At 40.0% G+C, this 17765-nt stretch overlaps 1 protein-coding gene across 3 annotated transcripts in view; it reads right to left on the reverse strand.

Annotated features, from left to right (window-relative positions):
• Positions 1 to 17765, reverse strand: part of NFKB1 (nuclear factor kappa B subunit 1) — a 135098-nt gene that overhangs the window by 24194 nt on the left and 93139 nt on the right. For all 3 annotated transcript variants that reach the window (XM_051819545.3, XM_051819546.3, XM_070047832.2), the window contains 7 exons: positions 16040 to 16198; positions 14305 to 14409; positions 11761 to 11852; positions 9986 to 10124; positions 2649 to 2792; positions 1326 to 1415; positions 50 to 244 (listed from right to left, as the gene is read on the reverse strand). In XM_051819545.3, the coding sequence (XP_051675505.3) occupies positions 50 to 244; positions 1326 to 1415; positions 2649 to 2792; positions 9986 to 10124; positions 11761 to 11852; positions 14305 to 14409; positions 16040 to 16198 (924 nt within the window). The remainder of the gene's footprint in view (positions 1 to 49; positions 245 to 1325; positions 1416 to 2648; positions 2793 to 9985; positions 10125 to 11760; positions 11853 to 14304; positions 14410 to 16039; positions 16199 to 17765) is intronic.

The raw sequence follows: 17765 nt of genomic DNA on the forward strand, positions 1-17765 counted from the left end.
ACCCTGCCTAGCTGACTGACAGAATGTAAGCATCTGTGTGTTCACTTACCCTGAAACCTAGCATTCTCCTCCTTCACTTCTGCTGTGCACATCAGCGCGGCCTCATCACTCCCATCACTGGATGTGTCAGATTCCTTATCTTGGTCTGTGGTTTCAATTACTTTTCCAGAGGGATTTATGGCCTCTCTGTCATCACTCTTGTCACAACATCCAGGGTCAGTTTTACATTCGGAGTCTATGGTTCCTAAGATAAATGCAAAAACATCAGCTTTTTCTCTGTAAAATCTCTTAATTCAGTTATAATTTGCTGTTTCAGTGCAGGTTAGATAAAAGTAGCAGGCATGATTACTGCAAAGGGAACAGAAAATTATCTGTAATTTTTTTTAAATGTCACATCATAAGTAACATGTTTGGGAGCTATTTTAAACTCTCACTTCTAAGAACCATTTCTAAAATGTACTTCTAAAAATTTAGAACTTATTTGTAAAGGAAAAAAGTGAAATAAGCCTCTTCTGTGAATTGCAGGGAAGTGGAAAATTTAAAGTTCTTGAAAGTGGAGCAATTATTTTTTTCTAACACTAATAAACAAAGTAAACTGTAAAGATGTGATCTCAGTTCACATTCTTTAGTATGGGAACTCTCCAAAGATCAGTCTGACCATGCTCTTTTAGCTCCAACTATGTTATCTGACAGGTACTGTGAAAGCACATGGATTCTATGGCCAGACCCAGTTAAAATTCTGATTTTGCTGCTAAAGAGCCATGAGCTTTCAATAGACGAACATTCCTTAGTGCCAGTTCTTCTGTCTATAAAATGGAATCCTAATATTTTACTTACAAAGTGTCATAAAGATTACAGTCAAAAGTTTGTAAAGGCACTTAGCATAAAATAGGATTCAATAAAAAGGAAGGTTTTACAGCATTATTTCTTCAATGGGTACACAAGAGAATGCATTTGTGATATAAAGTATGAACACATGGTATAACAACTGCTATTTAGAAGATGCATTTGATGGAAAAAGACCAACCCTATAAGACTCATAATGATTTCAAAAGTATTTCTGTTTGAATAGTCAATTATCTGTCTCTTCTTAAAGTTCTTTTTCTCTCCTACTCATGCCACTTACAAAGTAAATACATAAACAGATTATAAATATAAACAAAGAACAGAGTTTACATCATCTACAAGAAATAATATTTTGGAAAAGTATCTTTTAATTTGCATTCATAATTATTTTCAAGATGATAACATAGTTGTGATAAATAATGATAAACCCACGTGGCATTAATTTTTTTCATATTCAGTAATTAAAGAACATCACTTACCATGGTTCATCCCAGCATTAGATTTAGTGGTTCCAGGATGAAAGGAAATTCCACCGTAGGTAGGAAATCCATAGTGTGGGAAGCCGTACCCTGAATGGCAAGTAATAGAAATGGAACATCATGAGATTTCTCCAGAAGTCTCAGCAAACCTTAGTGTCCACCCCTCAGGTGAGCATGGACTATGACGCAGGAGGACAGCATTGTGCCTGCACATGGTGCTTCCGCAGGGAGGAGTGAGACACATCACGGGAGTCATGCAGGGATCCGAGTCCCACGTGGGCAAATTATACATTTTGGCAACTTAGGTGGCAGAAATGGTCTCACATTGGAGAAAGGGTCCCACTCCCATGTGAAGAGGAGAGGCTGATTGAAGGTAGTCACCACCCAAACTTAGACTTGCCTACATGGAAGATGTTCAAATAACCTCTGGAGGGAAAACCAAACCAAAGCCAACAAAAAACCATTCTGACTCCTCAGTGGGAAAATGGCCACCACTTTCATTGTCACGTATTTTTGGTGGACGCATAAACTGGCAAAATTCTTTGGGAAAGCAGCTGGCATTGGATGTCATATTCGCTGACATAGTAATTTTACTTCAAAGACTCTCACTTAAAATAATCTAGAATAAAGGAAAGGTGATAAACATTGGGGTTCAGCAGAATATTTTATATAGAAAACAGGAAACAACATTCAAGTAACAAATACTATAGTTTGTTAATTTGATGAAATACCCTGTCATTAAAAATGATGCTTGAAAATTATGCCATGTAGTTTATGTTACCATGGGGAAATGCTATGTTAATACTTTACATAAAAGCAGCACAGGTGACCATATAGACAACCATAGTGCAACACAAATGTGTTAATGTAGTATGCACAATTATCACAACTGTACTTGGGAAAAATCATAAATATTTGCTATAATGTATGCATGCAAAAATTAAAAGTGGTTAATTTTAACAGAAGGATTTTATGTATTTTCAAATTTTGTAGTATATATCATCTGCAATGTAAAGTTTCCAGAGAATACCAAGACAGAGACCAAAAGAGAAAAAAATAAAGTAAAAAGAAAACATATCACAATGTTTCGAGGAATTCTTTGGATAACTGGCTTTGGATAACTTTTTCTTCTTACAGTTTTTGGGATTATCTATATACGGATAAATAAATTTACATCTCTTGGGAAACTTTTATTACCGTAATATCTTCCATTCAATAATGTCATTGCCATTGAACCCACAGACATGCACAGAAACCATGGAAAAGAAAATTCCACGCCTTTCAATACACGAAAGCTCTGGGAAGAATGGGCTTTTCTTGTACCTGGGCCTGTGCTTCCAGCTCCGCCTCCGCCGCCGCCGCTACCAAACATGCCTCCGCCTCCCGCCCCGGCACCACTGCCGCCTCCGAAACTGTCCGAGAAATTGGGCATGAGCTTCTGCCGCTTCCTCTGCACTTCCTCTTTATCTGCATTTACAGGAAGAGAAACCAGAGGAGAAAAGAGTGACTCGGTCCCACCGCTAGCCACAGAGAGACTACTGATTCTGACGGTATTTTTAAACGTCACCAAGGGAAACAGAAAGCGCCCAGGGAGGAAGAGATGCCAAATTTCAAGAAGCATTGCCTTTATTCCAATGGGTATGGAGACCAAAAACCGGCCTCAGAGAGACCGCAGAGCCGCACACACCCAAATCACTCTGACAGCTCCCTAGGTCCTCCACACTGTTAAAATGAGTGAGACCAGATTTCCCACCATAGTTAAAACACTGGTCACACAAAACCGTTGTTAGTAATCTTCTACCATTTATTATCCATCCACATGGGCTGCCTGCTGGGGACAAAGACAAGCGTGTCCCAGTGCCTTTGCTGTCCAGGGCACTTCAACATAGTTCTTTTTTTTTTTTTTAACTTTTATTTAATGAATATAAATTTCCAAAGTACAGCTTATGGATTACAATGGCTTCCCCCACCATATCGTCTCTCCTACCCGCATCCCTCCCCTTTCCCACTCTCTCTCACCTTCCATTCACATGAGGATTCATTTTTGATTCTCTTTATCTACAGAAGATGAGTTTAGCATACACTAAGTAAAGATTTCAACAGTTTGCTCCCACACAAACATAAAGTGAAAAATAATAGATGATTTTTTAAATGATGATGAAATCAGATCAGACCTATTGTCATGTTTAATCCCAGTGAGAGTCAAGTTGGGAATTGATAATTTCTTCTTCTTTTTTTTTTTTTTTTTTACAGAAGATCAGTTTAGTATACATTAAGTAAAGATTTCAACAGTTTGCACCCCCATAGAAACACAAAGCGAAATATACTGTTTGAGTACTCACTATAGCATTAAGTCTCAATGTACAGCACATTAAGGACAGAGATCCTACATGAGGAGTAAGTGCACAGTGACTCCTGTTGTTGACTTTACAAATTGACACTCCTGTTTATGGCATCAGTAATCTCCCTATGCACCAGTCATGAGTTTCCAAGGCTATGGAAGCCTTTTGAGTTCTCTGACTCTTATCTTGTTTAGACAAGGTCATATTCAAAGTGGAGGTTCTCTCCTCCCTTCAGAGAAAGGTACCTCCTTCTTTGAAGACCTGTTCTTTCCACTGGGCGGCCATTGGAGGGTGAACCAATGGCAAAAGGAAGACCTTTCTCTCTGTCTCTCTCTCACTGTCCACTCTGCCTGTACTTAGTGAGGGAGAATGACTTTTTGTTTGAGACAGCATTAGAATGCTGTGTCTGTTAAATTCATGGTGCAGACCAGTGTTCTGGGAGTTCAGGGAAGAACTTAGAGGAGATTCTTGAAGATTGCTTCCAGATCCAGAATTAACTTACAGGAGTGGGAAAGGGAGGATTTTTCTGGAAAGGGGATATGAAGGGAACAATGTGATGAAGGTAAGAAGTACCTGGGGTACTTATGAGAACAGCAGAGGTTTAGTATAAGGAATTCTTGAGAGGTGGGGACGGACTGGTCACCAGCCTGTGGAACACCAGGAATATGAACTTCAGGGACTTCACTTATAGGCAGGGGAGTCACGCCATGTCTCTGAGTGAGGGGATGATGTGTGCAAGGTAGCATTTTACAGGGATTCACCTGGTATTTGTATGTAGGGCATACTGAAGAGCCAAAGTGAGAGGCAGAGACTGGGTGGACATATGGTGACACAGGGCTGCTCCTTAGTGGCACTGTGATAATAAACATGAGGTGCACTCCTCCGAATGCTGCGAGAGAGGGATCTGTGGCCTCTGGTGACCTCCGCGGGAGACTCAGAGACTCAGAATACTGGGTGACACCTGCTAGACCTCCCACTATCCAGCTGCCACTTACTTCTTCCCTCACTTCTCCTGTGCCATCCCTGTTTTCCTTTTGCTTCTCACTGTCGGTGCTTCTCACCAGCCCCAATGCCTCCTCTGAGTTCTGCCGCTGCCTTTGTGGTCTGTGACTGTGTTCTTGTTTCTTCTTCTTGTTTCCCTTTCTTTCTCTTCTGTGACTTTCCTACCACATTTTGTTGTTTCTCTCCCTTCTCTCTTTAGAGTTGAAGGAAGTTTTCTGTTTAAATTTAGAACAACTGATGTACTTCTCAATCAGCTGTCCAATGGATAACTGTCCTATTCCTGATTCTTCCATGTCAGCTTTTTTTTTTTTTTTTGACAGGCAGAGTGGACAGAGAGAGAGAGAGAGAGACAGAAAGGTCTTCCTTTTCTGTTGGTTCACCCCCCAGTGGCCGCTACGGCCAGCGCACCACACTGATCTGAAGCCAGGAGCCAGGTGCTTCTCCTGGTCTCCCATGCGGGTACAGGGCCCAAGGACTTGGGCCATCCTGCACTGCACTCCTGGGCCACAGCAGAGAGCTGGACTGGAAGAGGAGCAACTGGGACAGAATCCAGCGCCCCGACCGGGACTAGAACCCGGTATGCCGGTGCCGCAGGCAGAGGATTAGCCTAGTGAGCCACGGCGCCGGCCCCATGTCAGCTTTTTGTCACTGTTTACGTTCAGAAGGATCTTCACTTATTTCTAATTCTGTGGTTGTCACAGTCGACTCAGGGCCGGGCTGCTGTTTACTGATTATCTCATGACTGTCTAACTGCAATTCAAAGATGAAGCAGAGAAAGTAGGGTAACAGAATACACTTAAACACTCATCTAAAAATGGAGCATGTCCAGACGTATGTGGAAGAGAAAAGCCAAAGTGGGTGAATTTTTTTGAGAAAAAATGTGCTTCTACTGGAAGGGGGGTGACCTTCAAGTGGAGAAACTTTAACAATTTCCCTACCAAGGATTTTTTTCCCTATCAGTTATACAACTTATTAATAGCTGTACTCAGTACTTCTCATATAAACTGCTGATCTCACACAGATTAGTTCATTGTAGAACTATAAAGAAAGAAGTAGATAACGTATTCAATCCTCAGAAAGAAATGCTATCTATTTATGTAGTTTATAGTAAAGAGACCAGTTAGTATTTTCTATGCACTCCTTTTGCCTTTTAAAGTAGACATATTTAATGGTTATATTTCACATAAAAATCAGGAGTTTTAAAACATATTTTCCAAATATTAGCTGTACCACAGCCAGTAAGGCTTTCAGTGATAAGAAACTGATATGAAAAATTCCACACAACAAGCTTTACCAAAGAACTACAGTCTAAAGCCTCATAGACTCCAACATGGAGACTGTCACATTGGGTTCACTTATCCTTGTGGTCTGCTTTAGCAGTGGCGCCATAACTCATTCTACTATTATGCAAGAGGAAACTGAAGCTAGCATGGTTAAGCGTCTTGTCTGAGGTCAAGGGAGAGTGCAGAGCAGACCCAAAGTCCAGCAGTCTGTCATTCTTTGGGAGACACTATGAAATAGTTCTGTATAGTAATAATCGCTAACGTTAATGAATGATGACTTTAGATAATTTGATTCACACATGTAGATAAACTTTTAGCTTCTACCACCTTTTCCTCTGCATGGGTCTTAAAAGTACCTCATTCTTACTTTTCAACTTCTAGTTTACCAATAATGAGGAGTTCATTTATCCTGACAATATCCTCCAAAGGCAAAGATGATGACTCCTTCCTAATCATCTTTTCAGACTACAAAGTCATTATGGTCTTTCTTTGCCTTCATACAGCGGTTTCTCAACAATTTTCTTCCCTTGTCAATCACCCTGCTTTTGATTATTTTAGTGGTCTCTCATGGACTGAATCATCTCCAGGAAGCTTCTGTGAGGTACAATGCCAGTGACCATGGAAAAAGCAGAGTTCAGGATTGGATGATTCTATATAATGAGAATTTTTTTATAATTATATCTAATTTGATGGAACCTATCATATTGTTAGACTTTTAGATGGGGATGGCAGCTTGGCTGGCCACTCAGTAAGTCAGGCTATGGATATATAATGAGCATCCACTATGTGCTCTCTATTATGATCCAGATGTTGGTGACACTGCCAGGAACACAGAAGACCAAATTGATGCATTAAAGGATTCTTCCTACTTGGAGTGAGAGGAAGACAACAGACACATAATAAATAGGTAAAACAAGTTCATACACTAATAAAAATAATGAAGAATATAAAACTAGGCACTGAGACAGGAATTGAGTACAGGGACTAGGGGTAGCAGAACGTGTGTATAATGACTTCTGCCAAATGTCTACAATGACTCCCTGGGTTGTATAATTTGGAATCATTTCCATATACTTTAATGATAATTGGCCTGCTACCTTCCTGCCCAGGTGATTGCTTCTCCTTGGGTCTTTTATCTTGGGTTTTTATAATCCAGAAATATTTACAGAATAAGATAATTTACTATCCTCAGGAAAACAATTCTAATATCATACTGACTCAAACATAATCCATATACCTTGGCTAGTGTTTCCTTTGGAGCTCAATAGCTGGTATTTTTTCCAGATGGTCCTTACACTGTTCGGTTCATACAGAGCTTTTAATCAATGATAGCCTGAAGGTGTGTGTTCGAAACACACAGATGCGATGCTGATGCGGAACTTTCAAAGGACTTCATTCTGAAACCCCAGCATCAGACAGCTCCCACTAGGACACAGTAGCAATGAAAGCAGCAGTGTGAACATGTCTCTGCTTTACTCTACTTCCTTAATCGATAGATGCTACTGGGAAAGGTGGATAAGCAGCCTAGAAACCAGGCTCAGTTTTGCAAGTTTCTAGGCTCATACATGTGAAAGTAGCTTGGCTTTTGTTTCCTGACTCTCTATGTGAGCAAAAATTGCCATTATTTTGAAGACACATTTCAGGAGATGACATCTATTTTTTTACTCACAAAATCCAAAGATCCTCTTCTGTATCTCTTTTCACAAAAAAGATTTTTAAACCAAACCTGTGATTTTCCAACAGTTTTCTGTAGATAGATGCAGTCAGAAGACTTGAAGTAGCACCAGGGTAGGGAAGTGAAAAGAGGTAGGAAGACCTCCGGGAAAGGTCAATCGGGAAGGCCCTGGCACCCCGATTTTAACCGGTACCTCGCCGGCTTGTGTCCTCGGACTCTGCCTGGAATGTCACCAGCACCCCCACTTTAACCAGCACCTCCCTGGCTTGTGTCCTCGGACTCTGCATGGAACGTCACGTGACTGGGAAAAAAAAGGTTCTGAATGCACTTTCACACCACCAGTAGAGGTGCTGGCACTAAGATCTGACCCAACAGCTGAGAGGTCGCAACCTCAGGAAAGAAACAAGAACTTGCGGGACTGTTTCCTAAGCGCTCCAGCACAATGTGAATCCCAGGAAAGGAGAGCCCTCTTCAGAGCTCGCCCGTCCTGTTGTGCTGTCACAAACAAAACACCCGCGTGGCTTGTGGCTGTTGCACCTTTGTGGTTTCCAACCTCTGTCAGGACCTGAGTGCCCCATGATAGTCATTTTCTTATCTCCCCGTGCAGCCTCCCTTCCTTCTGATCAAGGAGTTTCTAGTTTTGTTTGGAACACATCACTAGGACTGCTATGCATCTCTTGTTTTCAACACATAACATACAAAATAAAACTACAAAAGAAGCCAATCCTATCAAACGGCATTCTGGGGGCCAGTGGACTCAGGCTAAGAAATACTTCTGAGTAACTGCCTACTTTTGGTGCCTGTTACAGCACATAGGAGATGATTCTCAAGGCTGACTTTCCCACCCTGCCCTTTGTCCTGTGCCAGTCTTGTCTTTTGGTTGGCTTACTAGGAATTTGTACTTGAATTTCTCTCAGGAACCTAAGATGCAATATGTTTTAAACTGAGTTCTCTCTTTTCCCAACCAAACCTACTTTTGCTTGTTTGTTCCTTTCATCCAGGTAACCATATCCTAAATTTCCTCACCTGGCGTTCCTAGAACCATCAATGACTCCTGAGTCTCTCCTCTACCTGTTGCATCACCCAGCATTCAGGTCCTCCTGCTGCCATCGCTGCACTAGGGGGCCACCTTCTCCTTTAATTTTGGGAACTAACATCTTTACAACTCTTTATCAGAGCTCACTTGGAGACTTGCATTTCTCTTCTGACTCACTGTCAGCCTCCCTCAGTGTTGACATAAGGAAATCAGAGACAGCCCTCACCAGAATCAGTGTATAAGTCTTCAGCTGTCACTGGCAGCCCTCCACAGCCCAGCCCTGGTCTTTCTCATTGCCTTAGTCTTCATTAGTCCATCTTGCTGTTCACGATGCTCACTTCTGAGTAAATGCGAATTATGTGTTCTAAGCCTAGGAGACCCTTTCCCTCTCTGTTTATCAACCAACTGTTAAAATATACCCTACATTTTAAGGATCAAGTGATATTTCTTCTATGAAGCCTTATTTTTGGAGGCTTCTTGAAATCAAGGGATCAAGGGCTTTCTCCTCAACATTAATTTAAAAAAATTTCACTGATATTTAAAAATTGAACACATTTAGGTGCTACCATGTGCCATTTTAACACCTGCATGTACTGTGTAATGTTCAAAGCAGGGTAAACAGATCTGTTTCCTCAAATATTTACCATTTCTTTATGGTGAAAACATTCTACATCCTTTCTCCCTTCCCTCTTGCTCTCTGTTTTGAAGCAAAATATATAACACATTATCATCTAGTTACCATACTACACAAGAGAATGCTAGGACTTCTCATTCTCTCCTCAATCATCTCTCATGCATTCGTGGGTGCTTCATAAATATAATATGCATATTTATAATTTATAACTATTTATATACATATAGATATGAATATAGTTGTAATTAGTTAAGGAGACTCATATTCCTTTCTTGAAGAATCTTTTGTGAGGGGAAGAATAGTGTCCTGGTCATTTTTATAGTTCTGTACTGCAGGCTAGTGTTCTTGTCAACTACCTATGGCTGGTTGACTAATGGCTGGTTCTCCTAAGAAGCAAGCTTAGTTTTCCCTCTCAGCTGCCCCCTGAGTTACTCAATAAACATTAGATTATCAGATTCAAAGACAAATTCTCAAATGTTTAAATCTTATATAAGCTTGGTGGAAAAAACCGTTATTTTAAAAGGCTGGACTAATTCTATGAATGTGTAACCTTAAAACAGTTTATTATCTGTCTGTCTTCTAAAAATAAGCACCATAGATCCAAAGGCCAGTTACCAGGAAGCCGCTGCGAGGGGTTGATCTTCTTACTCAGTTTGTCCTCTTATCACAACAACCACAACCAAGTTACCTTTGATTTCAGGGTAGTAGAGAAAAGGTTTTGGTTCACTAGTTTCCAAATCAGATTTCCTCCGAAGTTGGACGAAAACAGAGGCTGGTTTTGTAATGTTGACATCTTTATACTTTGGAGTTTTGAAGACAATGGCAAACTGCAGGATACAAAGATCCAAATGTTGGTGTTGGAAACTTTATTTTTTTTTTTGCAGCTGCAGCAGTGCTACTCATTAAACACATATTCTTTAGTCTTTTTAAATTTGCCCAACATTTACACACAGTGTACTGAAAAAGCACCCTGGAGAAAGTTCTAAACTCAGAATTCTACACTCATACGTTTTTATTTAGTTGCCACTGTGAAACTGAAATACATCATTATGTCAATGTATTTCAAATCTTTATTATTTGTCTAATATTTTGCATGTCACCTAGCTGTGAATATCACACAGGTAAAATTTATCACTATACTTCCTCCTTCTCTTTCAAACCAGCTTTAAAAGCCTCCAGGATTATTATTTATAACAACACCCACAAGCCTGGGTGTGGAAAGAGAGACATGAAGGAAGTGGTGTGGCTTTCAGCCCTCAGGGCATCTAATCAAGAGAGGAAGATAAACTCTGCTCAAGGAAGCATCACCCACTAATTCCTGGTGGTGCTAGGATAGGTACTTTCATATTTTTTAACTTGATTTTTTGACAATATATTCACAGGATCAAGATTTTCTAAAAATACAAAAAGGTGTACAATCGGACAATTGGCAGTTCCCTTTGTCATTGTTTTCTCCCATCCTAACTCCTACAGTGTGCTTACCTCCCCAGGGCTACATACACAGTTATTAGTTTCTTAAGTGTCTTCCAAGAGTTTCTTTATGTACAAGCAAATATCAACACAGAATAATTTTTAAAAATACTTATTTCTTTATTGGATAGGTAGAAAGGCAAGAGAGAAACAGAAACAGACACAGAGATTCTCCATCTGCTGGCTTACTCCCCAAATGCCTACAACAGACAGAGTTGAAACTTGGAGCCAGGTTCTCAATCTGGGTCGCCCATCTGGGAGACAAGAACCCAACACATGAGCCATTACCTACTGCCTCCCAAAGTGTGAATTAGCAGGAAGCTGGAACTGGGAGCAGAGCTAGAATCCAAATCCAGATACTCCAACAAACTTAACAGATTTTAACCGTGTAGCTTTGAGGTCTTCATGTACTGGTTCACTGCGTGTTCATTCTTTTTAATAAGGGCATGACAATCCATCACACAGATATACCATAATTTATTTAATTGGTTTCTAATTGAAGAACATTTGGATAATGTCCAACTTCTTGTGAAATAGTATTTGTTGACCACTCATGGAAGAGCAATCATTAAGGTGAGGGCTGTCAGTGGGAAATCTTGTTTTATCAGGATGATGTCAGTTGGCAACTACAAGACTCCTCCTTTTATACTAATCATCAGAATATCCTTTTAGCAGGGCCTGCTAGGATTACTTTGACAGACATTTAAAACATTTTTATTAAAGACCCGAGGGCTCCTGTCTTATGGACTAGGGGATCAGACACCAAACGGAATGTCTTGCCCGTGTCTCAGAGCCAACGGTCTAGTAGAACCTTCTTTAATAATTTTGGGGTAGACAGCTTTCCTGGATGACCAGGAAGCACCCCCCCCGAATAGCACTGTTTTATAAAAGTAAATGTTTGTAAGTTTTCATTTTCATATATGGATACTTACATATGGAATTTCTATAAGGAATAAAATCTAAAATGATTAATATTAATAGTCATCCACCTACCTGTCTATGAACGTCTGTGGGGGAAAAGTCTCCAAATCCTTCCCAGATTCCACCATTTTCCTCCTCTTCATAAAATCGAATCTGGATGTCATCTGCAAACATATTAAGGTGTGTCATTTCACACAGTGAGATAATATTTAAAGACTGAAAAATCAACTTGGTACAAGATTCTACCTTATATATACTTAAACTTTTTGGAACATAATTAACATAAAAATAGACTTTTGAGTCAGTTAACATTTTCACAAATCACTTCTTTTTTTATTACTTCTTTTTTCATTACCACAGAAATGAGCCCTAAGCCTCCTTTATAATGGTAGAATATTAGATTTACTTAATCTGTCAGAGTGTTCTCTTAATCTTTGCCTTTCCCACATCTCCTTCCTTAAACAAACTGACATCCTGAATGATGGTAGAGGGAATATCAGAATCCCAAAGGGTGGTTCAACTCCATATACTGAAGTACATAATAATAAACTTATGTAAGGTTTACTGTCCTAAGTGATAACTGATTTAATTCTCCCAACAACCTTGTGATTTGAAAGGTCTTCTATTATTATGTTCATTTTGCAAAAGAGAAACTGGAGCCCACAGAGGCTAAGTAACTTATCCAAAGTGGAGCAGTAAGTGGAAGAATCAGGATTTGAACACAGACATCATAGTTTAAGAGCATCCAGACTGTTGAGCATGCCACTATGGTGCTTCTCTATAAAACTTTATTAGGGATAACAACGTCTAGTTGAGTGATTGGTCAAACTATTATGATGGTCAGATCTCTTCTGATTAAAGGAGAATGCCTAAATCTCACCTTCTGGTTAAGGCCTTTAAAAAAAGGAGGCTTCAAAAATTCAACGAAAAATGTATATCATCTTTTAATTCCATTTTCCAGTGAACTCTGTGACTTCTTTTATACTTTTGTAGGAATATGACAATATAACTGAGACTGACATCTCGTGGTCTTCAATTCCCATTTCACGGAAAGGACCACACTACTGATTCATGTAACTAAGGTTATACTTCTAATTTAATACAGTTTTAGAGATATTAGGGTTGAATTAAACATCTCATCAACTCCTGGTCCATTCCTTTGCCTTCAGGTAGAACCACCCTGGACCTTTAAGCCAAGGCCAAGACTTCTTTTACTAAGCTGCTCCAATGTAATGACAATGATTAAGGACTATACTAACCAATAAGGGTATTCAGATTGTGTTTACTCATAGCATGCATCTCCAGGAATCCGGAAATGAGTGTTTCCTGGATAGAGCGGTCTGGAAGAAGGCTAATTCCAGTACAAACAGAGAAAGTGTATTTTTTTGGATACAGACTTTGCATCTTTAAAATCTGATCCCATTTTTTCTGACTTTATACTTCAGAGAATTTAATCTCAAATGATTTTTTTTAAAAAAATTCATGTTATTTATTTGAAAGGCAGAGTTACAGAGAGAGAAAGAAAGAGAGAGAGAGGGAGACCTTCCATCTGCTAACTCATTCCCCAAATGGCTGCCAGGCCAAATCCAGGAGCCAGGACCTTCTTCCAGGTCTCCCACATGGGTGGAGGGGCCCAAGCACTTGGGCCATCTTCTGCTGCTTTCCCAGGCACATTAGCAGGGAGCTGGATCATAAGTAGAGCAGCTGAAATTTGAACTGGCACCCATATGGGATGCCGATATCGCAGGAGCAGCTTAACCCAGCACGCCACAGTGCCAGCCCTCTCACATGATTTTTTTAAAAAGTCACAATTCTCTTACACAGGGCTTATATTTGTATATAACTGTTTTATATGTGCTTACTTTGAAAATGGTCACTTTGAAGAAAGCAGATCTTTATTCTACTTTTATCATTTTATTTAAAATATTAACAGAATTTCTTTCAGCTTTTACTACATAGGGATTATATCTTCTGTTTTAAATGTGCTTACTTTGAAAATGGTCACTTTGCAGAAAAGAGTTCTTTATTCTACTTCACTTTTATCATTTTTATTTAAAATGTCAACACAGATTTTCTTTCAGCTTCTACTCATTTATCAATCTTACAATGTATCTAATAAGAGGGAAATGCCAAAACTTTTCTCAAAGTGAACACTGGGAGAGAAATAAGGTCTGAGCTTTTCTCTGCATTCCTATGCTCTTTCGTTTTCTTGGCTGAGATCAAAGAGTCCTATGGAAGTGTTTGAAGATGCTCTCTCAGTGTTACAACAAAGCATTACAGAACGAATGAAATTAGCAATTTTACAGATGTAAAACATTTATTCTGTGTGTTTGTGTCTGTTACAGGCGTGGCTATTACTCATTTACTGTTAGTGAGTGCAGATACCAAAACCTGAAGTATAAAAACACCGAAAGTCACTGATTATAATTATCAGTCTTCTTATTTCTGTTTACGTCTATGGGAAATTTCAGTTTAGAACAAATACACATCCAGACAACTCACATTTGGAAGAGGTGAGATGTGTGGATGTTTTTAAGCAGTTGTATTTGCTACTGCTGAAGAGTGTCAGGCACACTGAGGACCATATTCCACACTGTGAGATCCGTGTACACTCACCTTTCTGAACTTTGTCACACAGAAGATAAATCTCTTCCCCTCCAGTCACGCATCCAGCCGTCCTGTCCATTCTCACAATTTTCAAGTTGGATGCATTGGGGGCTTCTGCCACAGGAGAAAAACAAGAAAATCATGCCTTATCCTCAACTTCATAAGCCAATCCCTTAGGAAGGATCCTGTTCTTAGACTTATCTCCAAAACTAAATTTAAACAGATGCTTTCACTCAGGTTGTCATAGCCAAGACACAAAGGAAACAAGAATGGCTTCCGAAGTCCTCAGAGTCCATCTGGTCATGGCTCATTCACTACCACCAAAATAGATAGAACAGGCATTTATTTGTTTCTTCTAGGAGAGAGAGAGAGAGAGAGAGAGAGAGAGAGAGAGACTGATCCAGAAAGAGAGATCTTTTCTGATGTTTCAGGAAATAAGCCAATGGATTTCTGGAATTTCAATTATGTCAAGAACTAAATCCCAGTCTTGATTCCAGGATATCACTATGCCATTGACAAGAGTCTTAAAAATTAGGAAAATCCATGATTTAGTTTATAGATAAGAAAGATGGAGATATTATATTTCTTTTTTCCCAAACTAAATTTGGATTCTGTGTGGTCGGGGTGGGGAGTGACATTTCTAGTGGTAATAGTATAAAGCTTCCTTTTTTACCCCCTCTAATAGCTACATTTTAAGGTGATTTGTATGTGATTTGTATATGAGTCTGCATCATTTTATAACCCTTTCATTTCCCTTCAAACTTGATTAAATTGTGTTTGGAGCATGAAGTTGTTTTCTTATACCCAAATCTATAAACTTGCTATATTAAAAAATTATTTATTTTCATTTTTTTAACTTGAAAGAGAGATGGGGAAAGGTACAGACAGCAAGAAAGACAATGAGACAGATAGGGAGAGAGGGAAACAGAGAGAATCTTCCATCAGTTGGTTCACTCCCTAAATGTCTGTAACAAACGGGGCCCAGCTAGGCTGAAGCCAGGAGCTCAGAACTCAGTCAAGGTTTCCTACATAGGTGGCCAGGACCCAAGTCCTTGGGCCATCACTTGCTGCTTCACTGTGCGTGCATTAGCAGGAAGCTGGATCGGAAGCAGAGTGGCTGAGACTTGAGCTAGGCACTCTGATATGGGATGTGTCTCACCTGCTGCACCAAATGCCCAGCCTGTTTGTCTGTAGGCTATCTGGAGATCACTCTAACAAATCCCATAAATACTGAACGAAAAGGCTTAAATGCTGAAGACTATCATAAAACTCTTAACAATTATTTGAACAAAGACTGAAACAGAATTTTGGAGTCACAAATATCTATGCTACTCATTCAGTTAATTCAGTAACATGTGGGAACAAACATGGATTAAAAATAACAGTTGTCCTTTATCAGCTTCTCTTTGGGGCCACAAAGAAACCAACCGAGATGCTTTCCTAAGAGCACAAGCAGTCTAGCCTTATAATAATGTGTTAATAAATAACAGATTGGGACTGCATGTAAAATACATACCTGATGAAAGAGAACATTTATTGAGCACCCCTTAAAATATCTCATTAATTTAGTCATCAACATTTTAGGGTTTTAGTACCCACATTTTGTAGATGATAAACCTGAATCTTAAAGTGATAAAGTTACTTTCCCTAGGACTCAGAGCTAGCAAGTAAATGGCAGGGCAGAGCTGGAAGTCTGTTCTTGACGTTACAGCAAGCTTCCTACTACTAGGAGCCAGGTACTCACTGCTGTCATAGATGGCATCGGATACCACGGGTTCCAGGCGCCTGGTGAAGCTGCCAGTGCTGTCTGGAAGGAAGGCTGTAAACATGAGCCGCACCACGCTCAGGTCCATCTCCTTTGTCTGCTGCAGAGCTGCCTGACGGATGAGCTCCTTTTCCCGATCTAGAACCACACAGCACAGGCCGTGCGCACCCAGGGAAAGCAGAAAGTGTGAACACTTCAAATAATGTGCTTTCATAAAACCCAGAGAAAAGCAGGTACATTTCCTATTTTTGTTTCTTTTTTGAAATTCTTCATATTGCTAGTAAATCTTTAAAAAAAAAGTCTCATTTTTGTCATCCAAAGTTAAGGCATCAAAAGACCTGCGTTTTCTGTGAAGCTTGGTAAAAACGGTCTTTCACGTATCAGCTGACTCTCTCCTCTCCTGTCCTCCTCTGACTCCCTTTTCTCCCTACAGTAAGAGTTTATGGCATAAGGGATGTGATGGAATGAAGTGTAGCAAGTGTACTATGCACCAGCTGTATTGAGAAATGTGGAAGTTCATTACCCAAAAGCTCTAAGAGCGTAGGAACGGTGCTCCTTCCATAGCACCCAGGACAGTGCTTGGCACATAGCAGGTACCCAAAAAGTACTTTTAAAGGAACCAAATGACTCAGTTACACTTGGCTCCTTGTCTTCTGATGGAGTTTTCATGCTGGCAAATACAGTCATACTCAATTTATAGCATCCAAAAAAAAAAAAAAAAAAAAAAAGGGAGGAATCCAAGTGAACTACCACTAAACAGCTACCGGTGAACTGATCTGGAATTTTAAAGGAGGGGAAGGTCTACAGGCTTTGGAGCAGGAAAGGCATTTGCCCTAAATCTTGAAGGGACGGTAGCATTTCAACACATGATGAGAGTCACTAAGGGCATTCCAAGAGAAAGGGACAACACGAACAGAAACCATGTGCCACAGCAGAGAAGTGAGAAAGCACAGTGCTTTTAATGGGGTAGCTCAGTTTGAGATTGAGGGGCATGTTGGAAAAGGAGCTGGAAATGCAGACTGGGCCCAGCTCTTAGCAGGTCTGAAATACCAGCGTGTAAGATCTGGATTTTGCAGACAATGGGGGAGAGAACAGCAAGAGGCAGGCTTTAGTGAGATCTCTCTGTGGTAGGATATAATCTGGGTACAAGTGGAAAGGGACAGAGATCAGAAAGAGGACTATTATAACTGGGGTGATGAAAATGCAGCAATGAAAAGAGGGGGAGTGCCAGGTAGACCTCAGACTCGAAGGAATAAAAATGATGTGAAGATTTTGAGTCTGGCACATGCTGGAGGAAAAATGAAAATTGGTTATGATCATCTTAGTATGAGATGATGACAGGAATGCCAGACTAAGACAAAAATGTAAAATTCCAATGTGGTAGCACAGGGAATAGGGTTGAAAGAAAAAAAAAAAAAACTGGAGGAAAAGCAGGCAAATAGAAAGTCAAAGCATGTGTTTGATAAAGATAATAGTTTATAAAGTGTTTGAAAAAGAAAAATTCTTTGCAATAGGTGAGTTGAGGGAGACAGAACAGAGGAGATGCCCTGGGGAGTAGGTCCTGAATTATGCATTAGTGTTGACAGGCTGGACAGGGGAAGCTGGGGTGCTTCAGGCAGAGGAAGACACCTACATGGCCTAGCTACGCAACAGTGTTCCAAGAACAGGGACCTCGGAACAGGGTACAGGGTGGGGCTGGACATGA

The sequence above is a fragment of the Oryctolagus cuniculus genome, chromosome 8 (genome assembly GCF_051225735.1).
Source record: "Oryctolagus cuniculus isolate XC-2025 breed Fujian yellow rabbit chromosome 8, ASM5122573v1, whole genome shotgun sequence".
Classification (NCBI taxonomy): Eukaryota; Metazoa; Chordata; class Mammalia; order Lagomorpha; family Leporidae; genus Oryctolagus; species Oryctolagus cuniculus.